Raw genomic sequence first — 26,394 nt, 5'->3', positions numbered from 1 at the left:
GAACACGGGCCGCAGGGGAAGGAAGAAGAAAGAAGAAGAAATGATGAGTCTTCAGTGTCACGGTCACTTGACTCGCCGTTGAGAGGCGGCTACACAAGCACAGAGCAGCACGTCCTGGCCCCTGGGAGCTGGTACAAGTCTCCGCTCCAGATTGCTCCACTGTCTCTGCATATGAGCTCTCCCTTTGGGACAGATAGGAAGAAACACAGAAAACAGGCAAGGAGGGGGAAAATCTGGTGTGTAGCACAAAGCTGCTCATTGTTCGGCCTTCCGAAAAAAATCCACATTAACGTTAAAGTAGAAGCCATGCACTAATTGGGCCAGGGAAAGATTAACACTCTCAGCCAAATACTTTTATTGGTTTCATTAAACATGCCATAGTGCATAGTACAGAACACAGAGGGGAGGAGAAACAGGGAGAAGAAATGACAGCTTTAGGAATGTGCACCCACACACACATGCATTTCAAACTACTTTTTCCCGTGAGGCCCAAACAGGAATCCTGAGCCTTCTTCATCATTTCCATCTTAGCAACACTATAAGCTTGTTCAAGGCTTTCCCACTGTTGGGTTTTTTTTCTTAAGTGGTAGAAAAAGCCCCAAGGATCATTTAAATGAAGGCCAGACCTTCTAGTATACAAATTTAGACAAGAACAGAACTTCAAAGAGCGATATCACACAAACAAAAGTTTACCGTTTACCCATGAGATTATAATACCTAAGAATCACTAGGCCATGCTCCAAGTGGTTTCTGATGCACTGGTCTCCTAATCAGCTTTTACATAGAGGAGCAGATTTTACTGCCAGAGCACACGGCGACACTCCCAAGCACAAATGGTCACTCCCACCTCAAGAGATGCACACAGTCACCCGCACTACATTTTGAACGTGGTTTTACATCAAAGCTGTAAGGAAGGAAGGAAAGAAGGTGAAAAGGCGTCATGTGGGAAGAAAAAAGGGTTAACGCTGTTCCAAGCACTGCCTCAAGGCAAAGGAAAACCAAACGAAAAACGTTTTCCCGACTGACCTTTTTAATACCAACTCTGCCCTTGCTACTGAAGTGTTGGTGCTGACTCGGCACCCCAGCGGTAGAGAATTATACTGGCAGCGTCACCCCACTGTCACCGCTGCTGGAGCACCAGTACAGAGCAGCCTATGAGGAAAGGAAGAGAAGCATAAAAAGAAAGACAGTGGCACGGGAGAATCTGGTGGTTCTTTCACTTAGCATTCGGTAAAAACTAAGAATGTTACCCCAGAGGTTTTCAACTTGTACCTGTAACTAATGGTTTACTCTACAGAAAAACAGAACCAAACAAAACAAGCCCTAAAAGACAACAACCAAAAGGAGCAACACAGAATCATTTTGGTTGGAAGAGACCCTTAAGATCATCGAGTCCATCTCTGAGCACCAAAACAGACCGTTCCTCTTGCTATGAATTCTCTGAGCTATTAGTGATACAATTAGTTTACCTCTGTTAGCGCACACATATTTTGTTTCCTAAAATAACTCTACAAAGCCGCACATCCATACGTCTTTTCTTACCTAACATGTACACAGACGGATACATCCAGACACAGAACAAACATGTGAAGCACGTGCTCATGACCATGCCTTAAAACTGAGCTAGCAACCACCTTCTGTTTTGGGGGCAGATCAAAGGAAGAAGCACCAAACAAGAGTAAGACGACCCTTGTATTTCCAGATTATTTTGTATACTGCTGCTACAACACCTAACAGGGTAAATTTCAAATATGCAAACTCCTCCTGCTTTAATTCCTCACGTACATGATGGCATATGCATGTGCATTTAGTTTTTACATATGTTTTTTAAATCTCCTTCTGATGACTTATGGGCCACTAATGGTCCTCAGGACTTTGGCTCACATAACAATAAGCATCTCTCCATAAAGCATACCAGAATTTGAACTTACTTAATGTTTCAAGCAAACAACTCTGAATCACCATGATACTCTGGGATTGCATTGATGTAATATACTGAAAACGAGGAAGCTATACTAGCATAACAGTGAGTTACATTGCTGTACTGGCAAAGCAAGGGTTTCCCGGATGAAATCCATCTGTATGGTCCAACTGGTTTACAGCAAGGCACGTAGACACCAGGAGGATTTAACACAAAACGCATTTTTGCCCATCTTCTTGGCCCTCTGCTCAGTTTGCTAACTTGAACAGGGTACCCAGTTTGTTGCTTTTCCAAGTGCCGTGGGAACAGCCCTCACGCAGGAGCCCGTGGTCTTGCTAGGCTAGAAAGGAGAACCTGGGCACATGCTGCTGCAGCACAGAGAGCGAAAGCAAAACCCGATGGGCCTCAGACTCCTAACAGAAGAGCCCAGGTCTCTGCCAGCACACTGGGCAGGCACCACAGAGGGTCTGCGCTGAGCCGGCACCGAGCTCCCGAGCAGCACTGCTGCTTGTGGAGATGGCAGCGTCACACAAAACGCACGGCACCGCCAGAGGTGCAACAACCTGCAGCTGCATTTAGGCTCAACAGCTGCTGATGTATTTTGAGATTTTCTGATGTCTTAGCCATCTCCTCCATCCCCCACCGAAGAAGTATCTACAAGCTGTTCCTCATCCTCACTGTTCGTATCAGCTTGTGGGTGAGCACCTAGCCCTCCAGAAAGCCTTTGTCACCAAATTGCAATTTTTGAGAGCTTGTTCAAGCAAAAAGGATACTTAGATCTGAAGACAGCTTAACAAACACGAGGCCACAAGCAGCACTTTTAGACCCACGAAAGAATAAAGTTAGGGCAACAGCAGAGTAAGACAAGTGGCTGTAAGCAGACATCCCTTTCCTCCTTCATGTGTAGACAACAGCGAACGTCCCTCCATCCTCATCCCTGCCTGCCCACACAGCCATTAGGAGGTGCATGGGTAGGGGTCCGGATTCCCCCAGTCACTGGGAACCATGGCTGCAGTGACACAGGGGGAACACAAGTCAGGCCTTGGGTCTTACCCGGCACATCCCCTCCCCTGCGCTCTCCCTGCGGGCTGAGGAGGGACACAAAAGCAATACTGTCTGTCCTTACAAGTTCTGCTTCGCATGTGTTCGGGGAGTGGGGACAGCTGTGCGGACGGCTCGCAGAGTTCCAGGAAGTCGATGTGTTTCTTGGCTTTGACTCCAGTTTATTTGCCTTAGATGAAGTGGCGACCCGAGAAAGTCCCTTCGTGTCCCTCCCGGGCTGGCACCGGCCACGGCAGGGCGGCGCTCCTTGGGACACAGCCCAGGGTCTCTCCCAACACTGATCAGCCTTCCCTGGTCCGGCCACTGCAGCTCTCCTCGGGGCCAGGGCTGGCTCATTGTCCCACCGGGCAAGGGGACAGTCTTGGGATGCAGCATGGGGGAGGGTGGGAGCCCAGAGCAGGGCCAGGAACCAGAAGGAATAGATCCTGAAGGCTCTTCTCTCGGCAGGTGGGATGGAGGTGTCTCACAAAGGAGAGAACACATCAGGAGAGCGGTGTCATGCTGTCTGCCACAACAGTGGCCTCCCACACAGCCTCCGAAGGAGCTGAGGACAGGGCAAGAGAGTGGAGGGGCAGGGGGAAGCCCAAGTGAGGACCAGTGGGCACTCCCATGATACATGACTCCTGCCAAACAGGCCGAGGAATGGGGGGCGCACCTGCCCGAGGGGAGCCCTGCCACCTTGGGGACACAGGACCTCGGGACACAAAACCTCATGTGCTGCTGCTGCCACCTCAGACAAGCGAGAGGGGACAAAGGATGCAAAATGAACAAACAATCTAAAACATAGGTCTGTGGCTGTTTTTTGGGGTGTTTGTTTTTGTTTGTTTGTTTGTATTTTTGTTTTGCCCTGCCAAATCCAACTAACTTAAAGCCCAGACTGGAGTAAAGCTATAGGCTGAAGTCCCATCACCTACATGGTTAAGCAAGCACTGTGCGGAGGGAATAGGATACTTCTCCAAGAGCCTGAGGGGTGAGCTAGACAGATTGCACTTGGGAGAGCCAGATGGAAAACATTTCTGAGTAACAGAGAAGAAAAGCGACCTCCCCTCCCAACAGCCCGAATTGCAACGCCCCTCGGCTCCGACCAAGGAGAGGCTGCAGGGACGCGGGATGGGCGAAGCGGGACGCTGGGCTTGGCTGGGTAGCTGTGACGGAGATGCTGACATCCCTGACAATATATGGCCAGTCTAAACCACGGGATATCTTGTCCTTTTAAGGTGGGCCAAGAGCAAGCATCTGTGCGGCAGCAGCACAGCCCCAGCCTGCCATCAATAGCCCCTGGTGTCAGCGAAAAAGCAGGGGCTCCTGTGCCATGCCAACTGGCCGTGCAGATGCCCAGGCACCCACCCCGAGAGGAGACAATCAGTCCAGTTGTTCCTCTGTACGGTATCACAGAAACAAGAAGGAACAGTAATAACCAGACGAAGAAAAGCCACGAAACCATGCGGCCGGGCTGCTCACTGGCAATTGGTGCCTGCAGCTGTTGGGGAGGGAGGGGGGAGGGAGGGAAGGAGGAGGGAGGGCCTGTCCCCATCCCCGTTCCTGTCCCCGTCCCTCACTCTGACAACTAGCAGCTCAGCCAAAGGCAGCTTTGGACCCGGGACTTGAGGCAAAGTTTTAAAGCAAATCTCTAGAGGGAGAAACAAGCAAACGTTTCATCCCCGCATGCTTGCTCTTCACACACAGCCAGAGCTGTGCGTGCGCAGCGGGACGGGTTTGGCAGGGATTAGAGAGGGGCAGGATGAATCACGCTGAGGAAGATGCAGAAAATCTCCTGTGCTAGTGCCCTGCTTCTTGTGCAGCGCTCTGGTTCCGACGCTCTTCTCCAGAACAGAGTTAAAGAGAGCTTCACACAGAGCCTGAATGCATGGGCAATGTTACAAAAACCGTTCTGGAAACAGGGCAAGCTAAACCAGGAAAAGACTCTTTCCTTTCGGAGCAGCTATGTCCCACGTGGCACTTCACCAGTCTAACTGCATCCACATGCTAGTGAAGTTCCTCGCACAGGCAAACCCAAGGGGGACAGCATTGATTCGCTTACCACAGAAACCCCAATGCATCCTTTGCAGCCTGACCTTGCTGTCTTTGCAGGAGATGCCAGTGCACTCTCTGCTTGAAGTGCTGTACCAGGTAGCACACCAAAGCACTTTATGCCTCACAAGATAACGCAGTAAAATGATGCACGACATGAGGAAATAAAGAGTAGAAATTACGGGCATTAAAACTCATTTCCTGGTGGTAGCATTTTTGTCAACCATCACAATTTTATCATGAGCCCTGTAAAAATCTGATTATTTTACATTACATTTACTTTTTTTTTTTCAGTTAAAGTTCAATATTTCCGGGTTGTGGAGAAAAGACAGAAAATTACATGCTCAGCAAAATACAAAAAGCAAATTAAAGTCAACAGATTGATTTTAAAGCCTCGAGCCTTTAAGGATAATCATGACCTCAGATGCTCAACCTGTAATTTCATAATAGGGATAGTAACACAGAGCATCCCTTCGTTATACAACACATTTTGTACCCTGGAACATATACTTTCCAAAACTAAAATGGCTTTTTTCTTTTCTAAAGTAGGAAAAGAATCACATCATCTCAGTGTGTTTCTAGCGCTTCATTTAAAAGCCAACACAGCTGCACTCTAATGCTACTTAAAGATGAGAACCTCCACCGAATCACTGAACTCGTTTTAAGCAGAAAGAAATTCAACATGCCAATGTTTTGCAGAGAGAATGATTCAAGAGTTTGCAGCTCTTCTTGCTGCTCTTTTCCAGGGAGCATGACTTGCTGACAGGATTAACTACTGCCAGGCTCACGAAGCTCGGAGACAGCTGCCACATGGCAGCCATTTATTACAAAGCTCCACTCCTCTAACGTTAGGAAAGAGGCAGACTATTTCATCTGTGTTATCAGCAGGGTTCCTCTGCTCCACAGGCTTTGGTGACTGGCCTTTCTCTAAACAAACACCTCCTTTTCTCCCCCACCTTGTTAACATCATTATCTTCCTGTCTTCTGTTTCTGGTCAGCACAGAAACTATTCCCGCTATCACACTCTCCAAACTACAACAAAAAAAAATAATCTATAATCAAGACAATTTAAGACATTCAGAAACACACATATCCCCTAAAATAGAATTTATTTTTTTTTTTAATAGAGAGTGTCAGCTTGACATTTCAAGAGAGGAACCACATGCCAAAGGGAGGAGAGATGTGATGGAGCAAAGGGATTCAGAAGTGCGCTGTACAGCCCCCACTCTGCCATCCACCCTAGGAGACATTTGTAACGTCCGTCTCCAACTGCGATATCCAAAGTGGCTACACAACTTTTTCATGAGCAAGATAACCTGCAGCACTCCTTCCTGGCTCATCTTTCCAAAGCAGGCAGACCCTGAGCAAACCCACTAGCCAAAGCCACCTCCCTGCCCTGTACTGTATGACGCACAAACAAGTCTCAAGTCAACCATCTCATACAATCTCCTAAGGATCAGGAACAGATATACACCATCTATACCATCTCCATGTGATGTTAAGCACAGATAACCATCACTTGCCATTCTCCTGTTGTTCTGAACCAGAGATAAGAGATACAAGCCAGCTGCTTGATTTTACCCGGGGTTATTCTAGATATTTATTTGCAATAGATGCCAGAGTGCCACAAATTACTCAAACTAAGGCTTATCACTTCCTCCAGGTGAAGGGACAACCCAGCCTTGAGAAAAACATCTCTCCTCCCATCACTGATGAACAAGTTGCCACAATCTTGTGAGCACACCCACTGGCTTATACCAGCTGGGCAGGTAGCCATCAGGGTTGTTTGCAAAGCTCTGAATTCTGAAATAGAACATTTATTTCATGTTTTAGTTAGGTAAATCAACTACAGCAGTAGATGGTGCTGGCAAGCCTCTCCAAGTTGAGATCCTCACAGGAAAGCCACTAGGAAAATTTGAAACAGTAGTGCTACTTGTCAATGGTATTCTCCAGTATGGGTCTTCTTTCTATTTTCAAGCACGTACAGTGAAACTAACCTGTGGGAGGTGCTTCCTGCACACTGACAAAACGAAACAGCATCTGTTAATTTTCATAGACTGCAACGCATGTGAAAAAAAAGGGGCACAGGGATCCAATTCAACAATTTCTGATGGAATTCAAAAGTCCCTCAGCTTCATGAGTACAAGATGACTCCTCAGAAAGGACACAGCACTATCTGACTTGAAAAAGATATATTTCCAAAACAAGAACTGTATACACACACACACACACACACAAATCCCCCTTCATCCGCAACCACATCCAGCTGCTGACCTTCCAAGTTCCTTGTAGTCTAGCTTTTGCTCTGGGACTTTTAAAAGCCTAGCAGGCATTTCCAAAGGATTTTACAAAGTACACAGGCCTGGCCTTGTAAAAGCTCATGAGGAATCCACAGAGGTCATCGTGGAGCTTAGACAGTCTGCAAACAGCATAATCCACGTGCTGGTGAGGTAAGGAATGACCAAAGTCGGGTGGATAGGCCTGAAGACTTCTGCAGCGAATGGCTCCTCCAACAATGCTGTAAACCCTGGAGGAAATGCCTGCTGATCTTCAAAGCCCTTCAGTAGGAACAGCCTTAAGTTTCCTGAACATGAGCATTCTGGTTACAAGGCCACAATCCGCTTATGCACGCATAGAAAAATGTAAAAAACAAAGCAAACAGAAAAACAAAACAAAACAAACCATAAAACCCACTAAGGTTAATAACTGCAAATAACCAGTGAGACTGACCCTCTACTCTGCAACGAGCTGTCGGATCCATCCGGCAAAGTTTTGATGCTCCTCGGCACAACAGCCACACGGATCAAGCAGCAGCTCACAATCTCTGCAGCTTTCTTTTCTCTATTCCAGGCAGTCCTCCAAACGTGTAGACTCCTGGAACGCAACACTCAGCTGTTCGGACTAGGAGGAGGGGATGCTACAGCCCGCAGCTGTACGAGGTGTCCACTGCACCGCTATCGAGACCCCTGCGGTACGCTTGCACTGCTGGCAGAATTTTAGGTGCAGCCTTCAGTCGCCTGACGGGCTGCACAGGCGACCATGAGTAAAGGGGAGTCGGGACACCTGCACACTGCAAAGAATTGCAGGAAGTTTATTTCAGGAACGCTGGGGAAAAAAAAAAAAAAAAGAAAAAAAAAAAAAGAAGATAAAATTGTGAACAGGTTTCTTCAGTAAGTCAAGTTTCAAGTTGCTACTCCTCCAGCCAAAAACTGCTGCTACTAGTCCAAAACCACCCTCCTCTTCCAAAAAACCAATTCTACTGCTAGTGCTTCACACATTGCCATCAAACAGATGATACAGACAATTCTTCCCACAATTCACATATGAAAAGGGAAACTCATTTCCTTCTGCTGACTCTCATTGACATATAATATACCAAAACTAGTATGAATTACAGATAGGTTCAACCCAGTTCTGAGCGAAGTAGTAGCTGCACGTGTTCGTCACAGAGAAAAAAAAGAACAACAACAAAAAAGACAAACAAATGGCCTGTGCACCCACTCACCCCCACCCCAATTTCTGCAGTAGGACAGCAAGAGTTTGCCAGTGGAACCTTGACTAATCACGTTCATATATGCTCACATAGTGAAGCCACATTGAACTATCGTAATCAGACCTGTGACACTAAAATGCATACTTCTTTTCAGGAGTGATGTTCCCACATGAACATTTTCTCAGTCTCATATATATATATACATACACCCACACAGCCACTTACTTTTAATTCTAGAAATGAAATCACCTTGCTTTACAGTTTTAGGCCAGCACATACTGCGGTAATACATATGTTTACATTAATCTGGCTGAGGTCAACTAGAACCTACTCTATAACCAGAGGTGAACAAGACCTAGTGCTTTAAAAGAGACACAAAAGAAAACAAAACAAACCAAAGCATACTGATATTGTTCTTTTATTAGGTTACAGCTCTTTAAAGGAACGAACCATATTTCTACCCAACTGTCAGATCCTATCCTCTAAACTTCATATAAAAATTGTGTTAATTCAGAGCAAAAGTAAGGGACAAAGAAAACCTCAACAGCAAAACCCATATTTTCACTCAGATACTAAATAGCACGAGCTATTTTCCACTTCCAGTTCAGACATTATTGTGTTGTAGTAACTTTTATATGCCTTATGGAGCTCAACCATTCAGTATAAAGAGATAGAAGAGAATAATTCAAGGAATCGGTAGCCATCTCACCTGTAGAGCAGACAAGCATGTATTTGAATGAGTGAAAACAAGAAACTAAATGGAGAAGAAGTATGCAAAACTCTTGCTAAGTAAACTCTTTTTCACTGTAAGGTGAAAAACTTTTCTTAGTCTACCCACTCATTTCACACATGGTAATGTGCAACTATAATTCTACCAAAAATCAGAGCAGAGTCACCACCAGATTTTTTCCACTTGTTCCTTCACCTAAACTTCAAATGGGGTTTCTGAAGCTAGAAGATTTCTCCATCCCTACTTACTGACAGCTGAAGACAGAAACTGGCCCTTTCTTCATCTGTTAGAGTCTAGCAGACCACGGAGGCTATGGAGGTAGCACTTTCATCAATAGAAGTGGCAGCAGCAACATGTTCAGCGTATTTCACACTGAGCTTGAAAAGTTATTCAATACAGATTTGACATAAAAAATATGAAAGCTGACAAGTTCAAAGGGTCCTCAGCAAATATACTCCTTTAAAGCTTCCTAAAATCTCTAAATATGGATAATTTCTGAAGTAATGAGATCTTTAAAATAGCAGTAAGCAAGCTCCTGAAGGGTGGGATAATTGGAAGGGTTATCACACCTCTGGGGGAAGTCACAGGCTCTATCTTGGCAGCGTTTCATCCCTTCATATACCCAGGGGACTGATTAGTTCATGATAAGCAATTAGGCACCCTGGGGAGGACAGTTAACTGTCTTACCAAAACAAAAAGGCTGCACAAATATAAGTCTCAGTAGATTAAAGAAACACTATCTGGAGAACAGCAAATTTGTGTTTGTTCCTTTCTATTGCAACTAGCAAATATTACATTTTGCCTACATATGGCACACACAGATCTCCAGAAATCCCAAATTTGAGCACGTACTTGCTGCTAAATTAGTAACAAATGCTCTGAAGCATTTTCTTTCCCAAGACATCAGTGCTGCGATGCAGGAAAAAAAGGAGGAGGGATGGAGGGGAGGAATACAGTAAATAATGATTAGATGACTTGAAATAGCAACCTCATTCATTTAAATTCTCTTCCTCATTGTTAAAATAGTCCCCGACCAAGGATCAGCTGCAGAAAGCAGGACCTGGAGAGGCTATATATGGCTGAAGGCTGCTTGCATTTCAGAATGAAACCCCCAGTCAGCCACAGCCCCATCATTACGTGCCCCGCTCCTAAAAAAGTTCTGGGAAGCTCCTGCCTGCTGTGAGGCTCGCAGTGAGGCACCTCTGTGTACCACAGTCCTACCCATGTTAAACATTTATCTCTGGTGAAGCAGAGGGACAAATTCACCTTTCGCCTGCCAACTGATGTAAAAGCTCCAACACACACCAGAGCTGCCGATGACGCTGTTTCTGACTTACATCAGGCCCAATGTATTTCAAAGTACTTCGACGGCTTAAAATATGAAGGAATGCTTTTCAGTAAGACGACCCCCTGTTCTTTTCTGTCCTTTTATCTTTTCTTAACAGTTTGCCATCCAGTGATAGGAGGGAACCCCAGCTGCATAGCCTGAGCTTTTATCTTCTGCTGACCACGCAACAACACAAAGCTCAGTGCTGGATTTCCTGCTGCTTGCCTAAAGGGGCTGTTCAGCTTGTTTAAATATTACTTGCCTTGGGAGCCCTGGAGTTGTGCCCAAGCACTGTACTGTATCTTCCCAGCATCCATTTCAGCATGTACTTTAAAGGTCTTTAGGTTCGATGTACTATGCTCTCCCTCGCTACGGGAGGAGCCTGATGCCTCTAGAAAAAAAACGAAAACCCACCCACCTCCTCCCTCTCTCCCCATGCCTCCCATTAGTCCCCACGCCTCATTCCCTTACACATCTAACAGAAGTCCCTCTTCATCCCAAAACCATGCAAACATATTTAGCCTAGTAAAGCGAACCAATTACAACCAAGGGAAAAGATGTTCTGGTACCAAAGGTTACAGCTAGGAAGAAATCAAATGCTGTGTCTCACATACAGCCAGCTATCAATGCTCAGTGAGCAAACAAACGAGAAAGTACAGTAGCAAAAGGAGGCTTTTAAGCTGAGCTGTGCTACAGCAGCCTCTTGCGATGCTAAATCTGGTGAGTCTCCATAGTTGATTTTAGAAGAAAAGAATCTTCAAGCGCGACCTTCTCCAAATTTGCAAACTTAACATCAAGGCGCTTTCCTTCCTCATTCAGAGCAGCGATGAAAACAAAACACGGCTTGTACAAAAACAGAGAGGATATTCCAGTCTTCACAAATTCTTTCAGAATCCCTCCTTTCCATAATTACCGTGCCACCGAGAGGCTGAGTTCTGGCTACAAGGTCAGCAGGGAGATAACCTTGGCCAATAGAAATGATCTGCATCAGCCCAAAGGCAGCGCCAGGCGGCCACCCAGCGAGCAGCCCAGCAGGCCCCACTGTTAACCTGTTTGCAGCCGGGAACAGCCGATACAGATGGAGAAGGAGGAGATAAATTCCAGACTCAAAACCTGTTTGTGAGAGCTGTGGTCACAGCAGATGAAATACAGAAAACTTCAGTGAAAACTAAAGTTTGCAAGAACTGTCCTGTAAGATGATGTCTCTCACATTCCGTGGCAGCTGAGATGCAAAAATACACGTACCCGCCCCAAGCTGACGAAGAAGTGCAGTAAGGAGGAAACACAGGGCTAGCAGTGAAAACCTGTTTTTAATCCATTCTGCTTTGCCTCAGCCTGCAGCGTACAGACTGATTTAACCTGATGTAAGCCACGGCTGTCATTCAGAAGGACAGACTGCCAGTCCTCACTTCACCCCACAGCTCCAGCCACACGTTCTCCCTCCGGCCTCATGCCAGTACTAGCGTTTGAACAACCACATGGTGATCCGGGATCACGGAACTGATCTGGTTTGGGATTTGCATTGTTCGGGTTTTTTTTTGTTTTTCACTTAAAAACATACATACGTATAGTTTCATCAACAGCCTTCGCACAGGGGAGTGGAGACATCGTCAAATTACACCCTCTATTTGAGTGAGGGATGAGAGACCTGAGCAAGAATGTTGTCGGTAACTCTACTCCCACGGTGCTGCAATACCGGGGAAAGATGAAAAGATGCAGTGGAACAAACCCACAGCCAGCTCCATCTCCAGACTCCCTCCTCCTGCTCTCCCCGACTCCCTTCTCTCCAGCTCAGAGCTTGCTTGCAAACCCTCCGCCATAAAGAACACTCCTGTCATTTAAAAGTCTACCTGAAGCTCGGCTCTCCAGTTAAACCCAGTGAAACTAAGTTCACAACAAAATAAACTACCACTTTTAAAATGTCTGCACCACATCTCTCCCGTGGCATCTCTGGAAGAGGGGAGCAAGAGGGCAAGGACAGTCTCAGGCAATGAGTTGGTAATTTTCTGCTTACCTATCTGATTTTTCCTAGATCAAGGACTGGGTGTACCTTCTGCACAGTGGTAAGCACAAAACAAACACAAGTCCAAAATATCCCCCTTTTCCCTGCCTCCCTCAGACTGGCGGCTGAATTAAGCATAATCTTCAACTTTGTTGTTTGTTTGTAAACATTCACAAATGACCCTTTCCCCAGGCACAAAGACAAAATTTACCCCCTCCAATACATCTCACGCTTCATTAAGTCACATCAGTAACAATGCTGAAACAGTCTGCCACCATGTGCCACCACATGTACCAAGCACAGCTCCGGAGCCCCTGGTGAGCAGGGCAAGCAGCTCACCTGGAGCCCTCAGGTATTTCACAAACAATATTTACAAACCTTGGGCCCTTGGACTTAACCTACAGCACAGTGGGAATGGCACATGTGCTCTCGCACCAGCATCTACCCCCCCCAGAGAGCAGGATTTATTGTAAAATGCATCACCTTAAGGGGATGGGATGGGACAGAAGCGGAGAAAAGAAACCAAAGCTGCAGAGGGAAAGGACGTGTTGCCTGGCTGCATGTCCTCAGGCGCTGCTAGCTCACGTTGCTTGCACCATCTGATCGCTCAAAGCTAAACATGGAATGTAGGTAGCAAGTCATAACGCTGAGCAGGGCTGGAGACATGACCCATCAGCTGTTTCTGCCTTATAATTATTGCACTGGGGCACAGCAGGACCAAAAGTTTGCCTGGGCAGATTTCTGTGACGTTTTGGCTTATTAAAAACAACAAGAAAGGCCTCACGCCACCTTCAGATTTGTGATTACAGTCGCTTTTCCGCAGGCCTGGCATTCCCTGTCTAAAATCCTCAATCCGCAAGAAACGCGTAAAACCCAGAACTATTTCACTTTACTAAAACAGCATTGAGAAGACAGATTTCACCCGGCTGTGATCTCTCTCTCCCCCTTCCACAAGACAGAGAGGAGTTTCACACAAAGATGCAGCAAAGCGGCACTCCTGAACTACCAATTCTCTGCATTTCTAGGCTGGTCTTGGTGATTTCCCCTTCAGGCCACTTCTGCTCCCAGGCCTTCTCTCACTCACTTTTTATTTTTAAAGTTTCTGCTACTAATAAAAAAAAAAAATGAAAACCTTACTGCAATACCATAGTTTCCTTGTATTATCATATTCTCTAGTGAACTGGTTAATTCTCAGAGTGATCCTGACCCTCAGCTCCCACTGGGCCTCAAGTGATGCAAACGGTTTCTTTCAGCTCTTCCTCCATTTTATTTTCGTCCTAACATGCACTGAGTACAAGTAGAGGAATAAGTTTTGCAACTCTGGACTGTAAAAATCCTAATATCTTCACTGGTATAGCTGAAAAGGAATGCTTACTTTTAGGGAATTTGATTGCTTCTGTAACATGCTCAGAACTAAGCAAAGCTCAAAGAGTACAAGTCAGCAAGGAAATTATTAAAGCCAATATATATTCAACATGTCTTACTGTCCAGGCTTTGCTGTATAAGTAAAGCTTACGTTATTAAGAGCACAGCTTGTCAGGCAGTGACTTGAATTTTAGTGCAACAAGTCGAAGGAGAAACAACAACAAAGATCGTAGAAGGACAGAACAAAAACCTGCAGCAGAACAGCTGAAGTGCCTCTGTTGCATGAAAAGTAGCCGGTAGCGCAAATCTGGATAACGCAGCCCCTTTCCAAATGACTGCCTTTAGCAGACCACGAGCATCCGCAGGCCCCAGAGATGCTTTCAGGAGGTCACTTAGGGCTACCTCAAGCTTCCTCTCTGACACCACGTGGGCTCCCCCTGCCCTCCCATCTATCCCCCAACCAAACAAAATAAAACAAACTAGAACTTTTAACATATTTCCAGACAACCATGTGGTCAAATAAAAATCTCTGTGAGGACTCAGTGCAAAGGGACACCCTGCAAACTTCAAAGATGCCGTATTTTGCCAGAGTAGAGAGGTGCAGGGGTGCCAGGTGGTTACCGGGAAGGCAGGCAGAAGGGAAAAAGACCCCAGTAAGCTACAAACGAGCTCTCGTGGGCTAGAAAAGCACACTCGTGGCTAATGGACCCAAACTTCTGTTAGCACAAGAAGAGTACCCATCTCTAAGAAACCACTTCCTATTACATTCTCCCCATCCCCTCCCTGACAGCCTCCTCCCTATGGTAATTCAGAACAGCCAGGCAACTGATCTCTAACCATCCATCAGAAGAATTGGCTAATACAATGTCACCCAGGCCACCGCATGAACAAAAACCACCAACGAATCCAGCTAGTGGTTAACTGCAAATTTTTGCTTTCCTGACGATATTACACTGGCGTGTGTTCCCTTGCTTTTGCACATACACTGCCCTCTCAGGAACCCCATCTGCTCAAACTCAGATTTACAAATACATGTACAGATATTCTACACATCTGCTTCCACCTGGTGGATTACCAAAGATGAAGACTGCAGCATTTTTAAGACAAATGCGTAAACCCAAGTCTAAAATTAGTTGCATGGTAATTCTGTGGGCAAGAGCAGAGGGGAAGAGTGGCTAGGCTCAGGGGGGAGGGGGAAGTTTGCAAGAAATGGAATACAAATCACTAAACTGTTCAAACCATTTTGAAATTGACTATTTTCTCTCTTGGAAAACAAACAAAATAGGATTTTTTTTTTTTATTCCATTTTGAAGCGTTTCTTGAAATAGAGCTATTCAATATTGCTCTGGGTTGCTTAACATGAATAAATGATTTAAATCAAGTGTCTTGTCAAAGAACTTAAAATAACTCTTTCCAAGGTCTGCCCTTCCACAATCACCCAAAAAAGGGGTTTTAAAATGCACATTAAAATACATATTATGCACATGCCCTGTATATAACCAAAACAAAACCCTAAAGTAATTTCTTAACTGCTACTCATAACTGCAGAAACCAGGGGTTCTTTTAACACTTCAGCAGAGCAAATGAGAAATGTCAGGGAGTATCCTGAGATATCCGCTGTTGTAAAACCTTTTAGGTCTGGTTTCTAAAAATTTCTTTGCTATGATACCTGCAAATGCAGCTTTGCAGTAACTTCCAGTTCCGTTTTCACAAGCATATTTTTAAAGACAGCAGCTGCCTTTGCCCTCTGTACACAGCATCGGGGTATTTCGTTCCTTGTGCCCAAAGTTCCCAGAAAAGCCAGCTCCGCAGATCCTAGGTGTGGCACATTCCTTTTTGCTCTAGATACTCCTCCTGACTGGAAGCGAAGGTAAATATTACTCCAGCCTCAATCTGCTTTCCTCTTGGGCCCACAGCAGCTTAGCAAGATACAGTAAGCAGGCTATTGCAAATTACACTTAAGGGCTCATTACGAATCAAGACCTCAGGCTTGCTAATGAATTGATACTAATAGTCCCATTCTATGGAACAGACCCATTAGCTTCAACAGAAGCTACAAAGGTCCCAGTGCAAACTGTCGTCTGCAAGGGAGGGCTATGTGGCCCCCGCATCAGAGAGTTTGTTTAGATCACATACACAGGTATTTTTGAACTTCTGGGCCTTTGCTTTTATTTAGGAGACTAGTGGTGTTCAGGAAGGAGTGCAAATCTTGTCAGACAACTTTCAAACTACACTTACTACTCCATATGGAACAGAAGTGTCTACAAAGTAAAGCACACTCACGAGAACAACATTTTCATCTTACACTGACAACCCTCTCAAGCAGAGATTCTACACCTATACCTGTACATCACAGAGCAAGAGAAATGGCCACGCATTCCGCATGTGTTTTTGCAACTGGAAGAGCAGACAAATAAAGAGAGGTACACAAGATCGATAAATTGTTAACTCAGGGTGTGGGAACAGGTTGCTGATTTCAGTATTCACAGAGCTGAAGTGACTTATTCTGATCTGGAGTGGGAGAGACAGGGACTTTCAATGAGTCGTGCACAGTCCTTTTTACCATATGTATTGCAACAGACATTAAGAACGGGAGGCACTGGAGAAATCATAATTGCTGGTGATTATCAGCTATGATGACCAATAGCTGGCTTATTCAATCAATAGCTGTAACTGCAATCTCCCACCCGCCTCGCCCTTCCCAAATCTCAATGCCCCTGCATTACAGCTTTGAGGACTGGAAGAACAGGTCAGGCTTTCTCCCCCTTTTTTGGGGATTCTAGGTTTGTTGTGGTTTTTCTCTTCTTTCCAATAAGAAAAGAGAGGACGTGAAAAGGAATTCAAAACCTGAAGTTACTTTCCCCTTAGCTGCATTCTTAAAAATGGCTGAAGATTATTCTTTTTTTTTTAATTACTTATTTTTCTTTCAACCAAAACCAATGTGGCCTGAAGCTAAACACCTGACATGTGGGGTTTCAGCACAAATGGTTAGAGCTTGGTAGAGCCGCATGCAAGAGGAGGGCCTGTAACAAAGCTGCCTGGTGATCTCCACTTGAAAAGCCCAGCTTCTTTCATGCAGAGGAACTTACTGACATTCTTTCTCCATTCCTGTCCCTGATGACTCTCTCAGTGTACCTGGAAGTTAGGAAAGCTGACTAAGCTCCCTAAAAACTGGTCTGGTCAGTCCCAGTCACTCCCCACTTCAAAACGGTGAAAGCGGAGAGTTTGACATCTCAGCAGATACAGCCTCAGACTACACTGGCGGAACTGCCAGCAAACATTAAAAGTATCTTTTTTTCCTCATTTGCATGTCAGAGTCCCTGAATCTGAAAGTTGAGAGAGATTTTTGATGCACTTTTGGGGTTTCTGACTTTAAGCCTGCAGGATAAACTCCACTCGTGGTTGTTCACGAGTCAGAAAATGTTTGCTTGGAAAAAGAAAGCAGAAAAAAACTGCTATTCTCTCACAATCGCTCAAGTCCAAGAGGCACAGCCTTAGCACTGCCAGTTTCCCATCTCATTAAGTGTCTTGCAATACTTGTTTTTGTAATCGTTTTCCATGCTGTCTACACAAAAAGCTATCTCGGAAGCCAGAAAAACTACATTCCTTTAACATGGACCCTTTCCAGACTCACCCCAAACCTTTCTGTGCTTAAGGTCCTATACATACATGAACACACAGATCACTGCAGGCCCAGCAGTTAATTCATTTTCAAGCTGCCCTAATTTTGAGGCTAAGCACTTCCTAAGCTTCACCACCCCTGATGTTCCCCTGGCTCTTTCAGGGAAGCCAGGCTGCCTCCTGCTTCCTCTCCATCCACGGCTGCAGCCCACTGAGTTGCTCTCCCATAAGCCACATCAGCGTGCTACCACGCATGCAGAGTGAGATTCCCATTAACTACACTCACAGCATCTTTCTGAGAACTTCAGGGTGAGCAGTCGCTCGTTTTCCAGTTTTTAAGACACAGACGCCTTCTCCCCCACTTTCCTCATCACCTTCACTCAGAAAGACTGCAGGTCGCTGATCCTCACTGTAGATGGCGAGGCCCTTGAGTCAGAGGCTGCTAGCTGGTCTTGAACCAGCTTCGGGAACATTCAGACAAGATCCAGAGCACAAACGCTCTCCCAGAAACTTCAAAACCCAAACTCAAATTCTCCGCCCATCACCTTGAACACCGGGCAACAAAAGAAGTCACGGTCCAAGAGGCCACTGGCTGGCTGGGACCTGATGACTGCCAACAGCTCCTTGTGTGGAAGGATTGGCAACCTGGCCACCGATGGTGGTTGCCCCCCTGCGCTTCTCCACCAGATCCCACTCTACTGACCGGCCCCACATTCAGCTCACCCAAGTCCTGACATCCCTTGGACGTAACGAACGAGTAACGGCTGAGCACCTCCAACGGCCACCTGCGCTCAACAGCCTCTGCGTCCCCTCCTCGTCCTCCCGCGATGCCACAGACAGCCCGGGGCTCAACACCACCAAGTCAAAGGCACAACAAAAAATAAACCAGTGGTCGCTTCCTGGCGTCAGAGTGTACACACAAATGTAGGCTCACAACGCGATGTGCGTGTATTTTCTTTGAGTACTTTACATTCTCTATGCCAAGCTCAAGGGAAACCCCATTCTGGAAGCTTTTTAAGAACAAAAAAATCCCAGTCCTTCCAATTTTTGTGTAAGGTGCACATCCTCCAATATTTGATTCGTGTGCTTAGGGCCTTGAAAGCTGCCAGAAATAGTCAAAGGACGGAGGGAAAACGAAGATTTTTGTGATGAATCCTATTTTTCAAAAGGTTTTAGAAATAACTGTATGATTAAACAGATGCAATGAATTGCTTAAATCAATATGCAAACTCAGAATGGGATCTGTTTTAAAAATCACTATGGCATTAGGTTTTCTACTTCTATTTATTTACAGTTTTAACAACAAAAGACAAAGCAGCCTCCTGTAGAATAAAATTACTTTCCAAGATACAATTAACACAGGAACTGGTATTTTTGTACCTTTCCTATGCATTCATATCATAGACTCAAAGGTACAAACACAAGGATACATACCTGCCTAAGTTCCTAACTGCACCTTTGCATTTAAAACAATTATTGAGCAATCTAATAAAAGGGCGTTTACTTTTAGTGCATACAATTCTGTATCACTCAGCCCATTTGCAATCTGCAATACTGATATCATTTATCACTGGAGACGAAAGGACTTATGCTTCTCCAGCAATCAGATGTAGTAAATCCGCAGATGTCAAAACAAAACCAACCAAGAGATGGAAGAATCAGGTCTTTGGGATGCTATGCTACTGTCTCCTGCATGGTTAATTTTGATGAGCTTGTTGAAGTGCAGCCTTTAAGCCAAGTGCTTTTTCATACAAACTCATCCCTAGCGCAGAGACGATGAATGATCATCTATTACTCACCTTCTGGCAACACCCACCTTAAGCCAGTCACCGTCCAGACATCAAGAAAGGCAGTCCCAGTCTGAAAGCTTTGTGGTAAAAGAGAGCCATTTTTGAGACCTGATCCTGATGGACAGACTACTACAGACACCCATGGTACTCCGCATGGCTACTAGGACCTGCCAGAATAAATCCTGCTCACAGGATAACTTAAACACGGATGCAATCCTTTCAATAAGGGACAACGTATGTATTAAATACACCAGGCTATACCTACTTTTCAGTGCCTGTCAACTGCGACTGGTGTTACGGTACAAGTGAGTCTCACAAAATGATTTTGCTGAAGAAATATGGTGAATCTTCATAGACTTATCAATCACACCACCTCACTTGGTTACAGTACATAGGGAAGTAGTTATTCTGTTCCTCTGCAGCATTACTAACTTCTCAAACAAAGAAGCCTGATTGAGGCAGACAGTGAGGGGCTTATCAGCTTAGGAAATGGGAAGGATGGTCCAATTAACTGCCAAGCAGTCAGACATAATTCACCCTGACGAGGCCAATGAGAGACAAGTCAGAGAAACGCATGTCCTGTCCATTTATGTAACACCCAAACACTCCCCCCTGCAAAGTCTCCCCTTCTGGAAGTGCTGCCTAAAGAAGGAGCAAGTCAGTGGAGGAATATCCACCTATATGGATCTGCATCTAAGCAGCACCCTCTGTGATTAAGCAACCGTCTTGGCGGTACAGGAGATGTTGCCAGTTGCTAAACTGCTGGACTGAGGTGCTAGCAGCCATCATTGAGCAGACAGCCAGAAAGCTCCTGTGCAAGGTTATCTGGGGTCCACACCACCATGCTGCCTTCTCACACACCAAGGAACAGGGCAAGAAGGCTCAAAAAGGGAAAAATACCCCACTCTGGTCTAGGTAGGCAGATTTTATCTCCTTTTCCTGTACCACTTCTGCTAGCACAGAAAGAGTCAGAATGTTACTGAAGTAATTTCACAATGTTTAAAAAAAAAAGGAAAAAAAAAAAGAAAAATTCTGAAGGCAAATCATATGTAACAGCTGATTAAGAAAGCTGTGAATCCAGCCACAGCACTGCTCTTCATGTCCACACTCAGCACCCTGCTAGCACAGAGTAAACACAACGTGGCACAGAGAAAGAGGAAGGGGATAAATTCCACAAAAGATGCTAGAATGAAAAGAGAAAGCTCTCAGTGAATCACAGCTCTACCTTGGGACCCATCACCTAGGAAGTGATAGTGAAAAAAGAATTTTAAAAAAGTCCCTGCAACATTGATTCATAAATACAAGCTTTGTCTGATGTTTACAGAAAGAGTGGAATCTTTATTCCGCAACAAAAATGCACATGTGGAACCTGGTCCATCCTTTGATTAAGGTACTTTGTTTTGTGTAATCCTCTTCATTTTTCAAAGTGCCATACTTAAGACTGTCATGATCAGAAACACATGTTTTATGCGCTGTGAGCAGGAGTGTAAAAACCACAGTTGTGTGGAATACTTACGTTACATACGGCAACATCCTATTTGTCAGCTGGTTACCAGGAGCTAAGGAATCTGTGTGGTACTAGCACAGTCGCCCTGCAGCAGGGTGTTATAGCGAGCACGAACCCGACTATATATGGTATGTTTACTGAACGATTAGGCATAAACGTGTTACAGAAGAAATGATGTCTTGTACTAAACACTAGGCTCGGTGCTGCAAGGCAAACAGCTTCACTTGGAAAGCAGTTTGTCACATATTCCTCATCTGCTCCTGGCCACGGGTGCCAGTGAAACCTCTAGAAAACAGGAACAGGTTATGCTGCAAGTAATGATTAACTATGCGGAGGATCAGCCCTCCAAGCTCCACCCGCCAGCATTCCCCATCTCCTTGCTCCTCTTCCTCCCCCGCGAATTTTCGGCTGGGACTGTTCGCAAGGCAGCCCGTCAGGAGGGCAGGAAAGCACCCGGGCAGCGCATACCAGAGCGCTGCCTCTGCGATGGGATGACGGGCACGGACAAGTGCAACCTCCATTTCTTAAGACACAGCTGGCAGCAGGCGAGCCGGTGCTGCAACCATCTGCCTGCCCCCCGTCCAGACCCCAGCGGCGCAGGACTGCTTCAGAACAGGGAGGAGAGGGGGAAAACCAGAAAGGGTAGAGGGAGGAGGGTGAACTGAAGATGCCTTAAAGCACTGAAGAAGGTTTGTATGTGGCTTCGGTGTCCTGCCTAACCTGTTTCATGGTATGTTCCGGTTAACCCTCCTTTTGGTCGAGTTTTTGGGTTTTTGTTTGTTTTGGTGTTGGGTTTTTTTCGTGTTTTTTCGTTGTTTTGTTTTGGGGTTTTTTTGGCAACTAGACCCAAGCTAAAGCCCCTTCCCTCCTCCAACTCCTTTCATGCTCCATCGCACTCCAGCACAAACACAGGCACATGGAGATGCCAGAAAACAAAAAGCTGAGTCCACCACAGACTGAAACTGGATGCACAATTTCTTTACTGCAAGGAACTGGATCTTCCTTATCAGCTAGCCAGCATCGTCAGCCCTCAAGTGCCAAACTTGCCACCTTTGTCACCACTTTTCTGTGTTAGCAACTTCTGCAGCTCCTCAAAAAAAACCCTCCAAACTGTGCAAAGCAGTAAGGGGGAGTAAAACAAAGAAAAAAAAACAAAAACAAAAACACAACAAAAAACCAAAACCAAACACCAAAACCATACACCCAGAAGACTACACACCATACAGATCTAACCAGAGCGTGGTACATGGGCAGTAGCAGTGACCACAGCATCAGGATCTATCTTCATCACCACAGCAGATTTATGTCTTCATTGTGTACAGTATTCATAGGGCTAATGGACAGCCTCAGGATCAGAAATATACCTGCTAAGCAAAAAAAACCCCACCAACTCAGAGCTGCGCTGGGTGGTTTATGACAGGGGGTAAGCAGTTGGTAACCAGTAGCAAGAACCTGGTGGTGGCTCAGTAGCCATTTTAAGCAGCAGACATATTAATCATGGGAGTGCAGTAAGAAAAGACCCAGGGGCAAAAATGCGGTACAGAAACGAGGACTCCTAAAGCTCAGCAACACACACGCACCCCTCAGTCGTGTGTAAAATAGTCTTAGAGAAGCCAACAAAGAAGAAAGATTATTACATGACCTCCAGAGCACAGCAAATCCCTCAGAGTAATGAGTGCTAGGCATCAGAAACTTCCTGCTTTCCAGGCCCTTGTTTCATATGTTTTCTGGGGAGTTTTCATGCTGTGGGAAAGATTTCTAAGTACACTGAAAGTGAGCCTGCAACATCCCCTTCCACTCCCACTGCAAGTATGCAGTCCATAAAAGATTAAAGTGTTGGAAACAGAGGCTTGAGCGAGGACTTTTTTTTTTTTAATCATATCAACAGTTTAGCACTTCATGCATTTTATCAAACATTTTGCCGTCCCTTTTTTTAAGGCATAAGGGGGGAGGAGGGGGGAAGATGGAGCAAGCAAGCGAGAGTGCCTGAGACACATGCAGTCTGTAACTTGAACACCGTTTTACAGATGTATTTAGTATACTGCTTTTCTTCAGGGGCTTTTCAGGCCAAGGCAGCCTTTGTCTCTGTGTGCTATATGTAGCCAGCTCACAACAAATGAGCAATCACAGAGAAAGCAGATCTGGCTCCTTCTCTGAATCTGCTGGGATGCTGAGGCATGAAGATGTGCCTGAAAAACTTCTGTCTGGTTACGAATCTGATCAATCCCTTTGGTCACGCGAGCGCCTGAAGTCTGGTACAATTATTAACTGTGCTGCAGTCACATGAAAGAGAAAAAAGCTTCCCCCTCCCACTCTCATCCCACGGGTAACATTATGTGGGCAGTGAATATACGAAGGAACATGGTGAGGCGAAGGGGGGGTGGAAACCTCCACAGAAAGGCTGCAAATCTGTACTTTTTTGTTGTTGTCGTTATTTTTTTTGGTAGATGGATTATTACGTTTCAGGCAAGCCTGCCTGATGCTCAAACTCATGTGGGTACCCAAAGGATGGTGAGGTGGGGAATCCTCTTCTCCACTCAGTATCACCTTCTCTGAAGAGGGAAAATTAGAGGCGTTTCCAGTTTTCCCCCTTTCTTAAACACATTGATGATGAAGCATGGAAAGTATTTTTTACTGAAGTACGAATGGGTGAATTCTAAGCTGGTGAGGTTGCTTTGGAGGTGTTCTTATTTGCTGGGGGGTTGGGACTCAACAGGTATGAGAGAAGATGGGAGAAAGAGCCCACTGTGCCACCGAGGAGAAACTCCTGGCACTGAGACAAATGAGACAGGCAGCGTGGACTAAAAGCCTAAGCTGTGATTCATCTGCTCGGACCAGAGCCTCATGCAACCTCCCTGTTTTACAGCCTGCGCTCAAGTAACCGAGAATGGGGATGGTGCTTTCTAAAAGCTGTTTCTCAGGGCCGAGGGGGAAACGGCAGAGAAACGGCACACAGAAGCACAGTACAAGGACAGAGAAAGGGCATGCAAAAAGCGTGGTACCCACTAACCCCAAACTGCACCTCCACCCCCTTCCCACGCACCTCCCAGCTCACCAGAAGGACAGTGTTGCATTATTTGAAGTGCAAACCAAGCGTTGCAGATGTGTGTGTGCTGTAGAAACCTGTGCTGGGACTGAAAACCGCATCTCAACTCGAACGGGAGCCCCCAACACATCCTGACCCACGCAGCAGCCTGGAGGCATGTGCACCATTTTGTCCGAAAACAGTGAATAGTGCTGACCTTAGAAGGGGGGTGAGCGGGGCAGGTGCTGAGAAAGAGCGCCAGGTTTGGCATCAGATGACGATTCCTAGACATAGTTAAAATGTAAAGCACAGTGCATCTTTAAGTGGATGCATCTACACCAGGGGTGTCAAACTCATTTTCACCGGGGGCTGCATCAGCCTCGTGGTTGCCTTAAAAGGGCCAAATGTAATTTTAAGACTGTATAAATGTAACTACTCCCCGATCTATACAGTGTCCAGCCATGCCACACTGAACAAGACAAGGGGGGGGATACAATGGGTTGATGACATACAATAAAACATAAATGAGCCCATATACTTTTAAAGTGCTATGCGTATTTTCAGTTAAGTTATAACTGAGTATGTCCCTAATAAAACAACTACAATTGTAATGTTATACCATGCATCCATTTTATAAAATATTTTAAAATGTGCCTTGGCCCGCCCACACAAAATAATGAAGAAATATCACTCATCAGGAACTCCCTACGAAAAATAAACCTTAAAATAGCACGGTACACTCACTTAGTAACATGTCTTTCTGCAAAACTGCTGTTCTTTATATATTTTGCATCTGAAAACTGCAAGTCTCACACGCGCACACACAAAAGGCAGACAGACTGCTGCTGTGGACAAAATGGTGCCATTTAATACAAAAATCTGGTTTATGCATAGCCTGGCTGTAGTGCATGCTGGTCCCAAGCAGAGTGGGATGCAGCCAGTTATATCGAACAGTTGTGCCCTCAGCAACAAATGGTGCATTCATAAAACTGGAAAAGCCTCTGTCTAGGGGCTCGCAGCTCTGCAAAGGAAACAATCGCTTGCTGACATTTTCTGAGGGAGGGTATGGCGAAAAGAGGTTGAGGGGGAGAATTATGATCTACAGGGAAGTTATGTACAGAAGAAATACCAACATACAAGCGAAAACCCCTGAAATCTGCCACCGAGTTACCTCTGCAGTCTCCCTGCATTAGCTAGCATCTAACAAAAGAGCAAGGCCACCTGAAAAAGACACGTGCTTGGAAAACACTTGGCCAATCAAGAGTATAGAAGAAAAAGAAGAAGGAGGAAAGAAGAAAAGCTTTCTTGTAGAACACTGGCCCATGAAGAAGCGACAGGCCTGGCGCAGGCTGCAGTACACAAAGCCGCATCTGACAGGCAGTTTCTCACAAGTTTCTTACCCTTGCCTTTATTAGCTATGCCACCTCCACACTGGTAACTGAAAGCCAACATCTGGTGTTAGCTAAATGTCAGCACAGACAATCCCTTTAATAAAATTTTAAGGAGTCTGGGTCCCAACGAGGAAGTCATTAGTGCTTTGAATGCAAGACCCTACACGAAAGCTGCAAGACTGAAACAATCCAGGCTTTTAAGCCAGGCAGAGCAGCGACTTCAGTCACCTCTCCAGGGCCCCTGCTACCTCGCACCAGGGATGCTCGGCTCTGGATGGTTTATCTGCTCAGCACCCCGTGCCAGGGAGCCCAGGCAGGGCTGGGGGTGCCCAGGCTCTGCTACAGGGTGGAAGCGTACTGTACAACAGCCCCTTAGCCTAGCGAGCTCTGTCTGCTGAACCCGAATCGCTGAGCACCGCCGCCTGCCCCAAGCACACCCAGCATCTGCAGCGCTGAAGCCAAATCCTGCTTGCCCCTCACAGGTGAGACACCCAAGCGAATCGAGGCAAAATGGCAGCCAAGCAGCATGGCTCGTTAATGAATACCCGTCACCTGCTCCGTTCTACTGAGCTCAGTAATCAAACAGAAAAACCCCAAATCACACACTGTAACTGAAGTTCAGTGGGAGAGCCAGTGAAAGTTCCTGTAAAATAAACTAAGGCCCACCTGCATGCTCATAGGAAATAAAAGACCAAGTCTCCCCGACCAGCTCCTGGCTGCCCCAAGGCTGCAATGGGGCATCCACCCCATTTTCTTCTGGTGCTCACACAGCATAGAGATCTGTCACATCTCACCCAACAAAAGCGTTCTACCAAGTCAAACCTGACCATCATAGTTTGGGAGTAATGAGACTGTCTTCCCCAGCCCAGCTGAAGGAAAGAGGACAGAAATTTAGTGTAATGGCTGACAGCATGAGTCCCTTCACTATATTATGTATTGCTGTATTTTATATGTTAGAGATTTAAGAGAATACTCTTGCACAGAAGCCTTTGCAAGGGTATCTAAAATGGGGATGCATGGAATTCTTCCTTTCCGCAGTGCAGTTAATGGTCCTCTGAGAACCTTCTATGAAACAATTTCAGAGGAGAACAGGACTGTGGTCTTGTAGACTGACAGTACAAGTATTTTT

The 26,394-nt window shown here is 45.7% G+C and overlaps 1 protein-coding gene across 3 annotated transcripts in view; it reads right to left on the bottom strand.

Annotated features, from left to right (window-relative positions):
• Window positions 1-26,394, bottom strand: part of RREB1 (ras responsive element binding protein 1) — a 126,197-nt gene that overhangs the window by 71,530 nt on the left and 28,273 nt on the right. For 2 of the 3 annotated variants that reach the window (XM_080338521.1, XM_080338522.1), the window contains exon 2: window positions 7,745-8,119. The exons of the other annotated variant lie outside the window; for it this stretch is intronic. In XM_080338521.1, the coding sequence (XP_080194647.1) occupies window positions 7,745-7,775 (31 nt within the window). In that variant the 5' untranslated portion in view covers window positions 7,776-8,119. The remainder of the gene's footprint in view (window positions 1-7,744; window positions 8,120-26,394) is intronic. 3 annotated transcript variants of the gene reach the window in all.

The sequence above is a fragment of the Nesoenas mayeri genome (assembly GCF_963082525.1).
Source record: "Nesoenas mayeri genome assembly, chromosome: 2".
NCBI classification, from domain to species: Eukaryota; Metazoa; Chordata; class Aves; order Columbiformes; family Columbidae; genus Nesoenas; species Nesoenas mayeri.
This window is presented reverse-complemented; position numbering and strand designations above follow the sequence as displayed.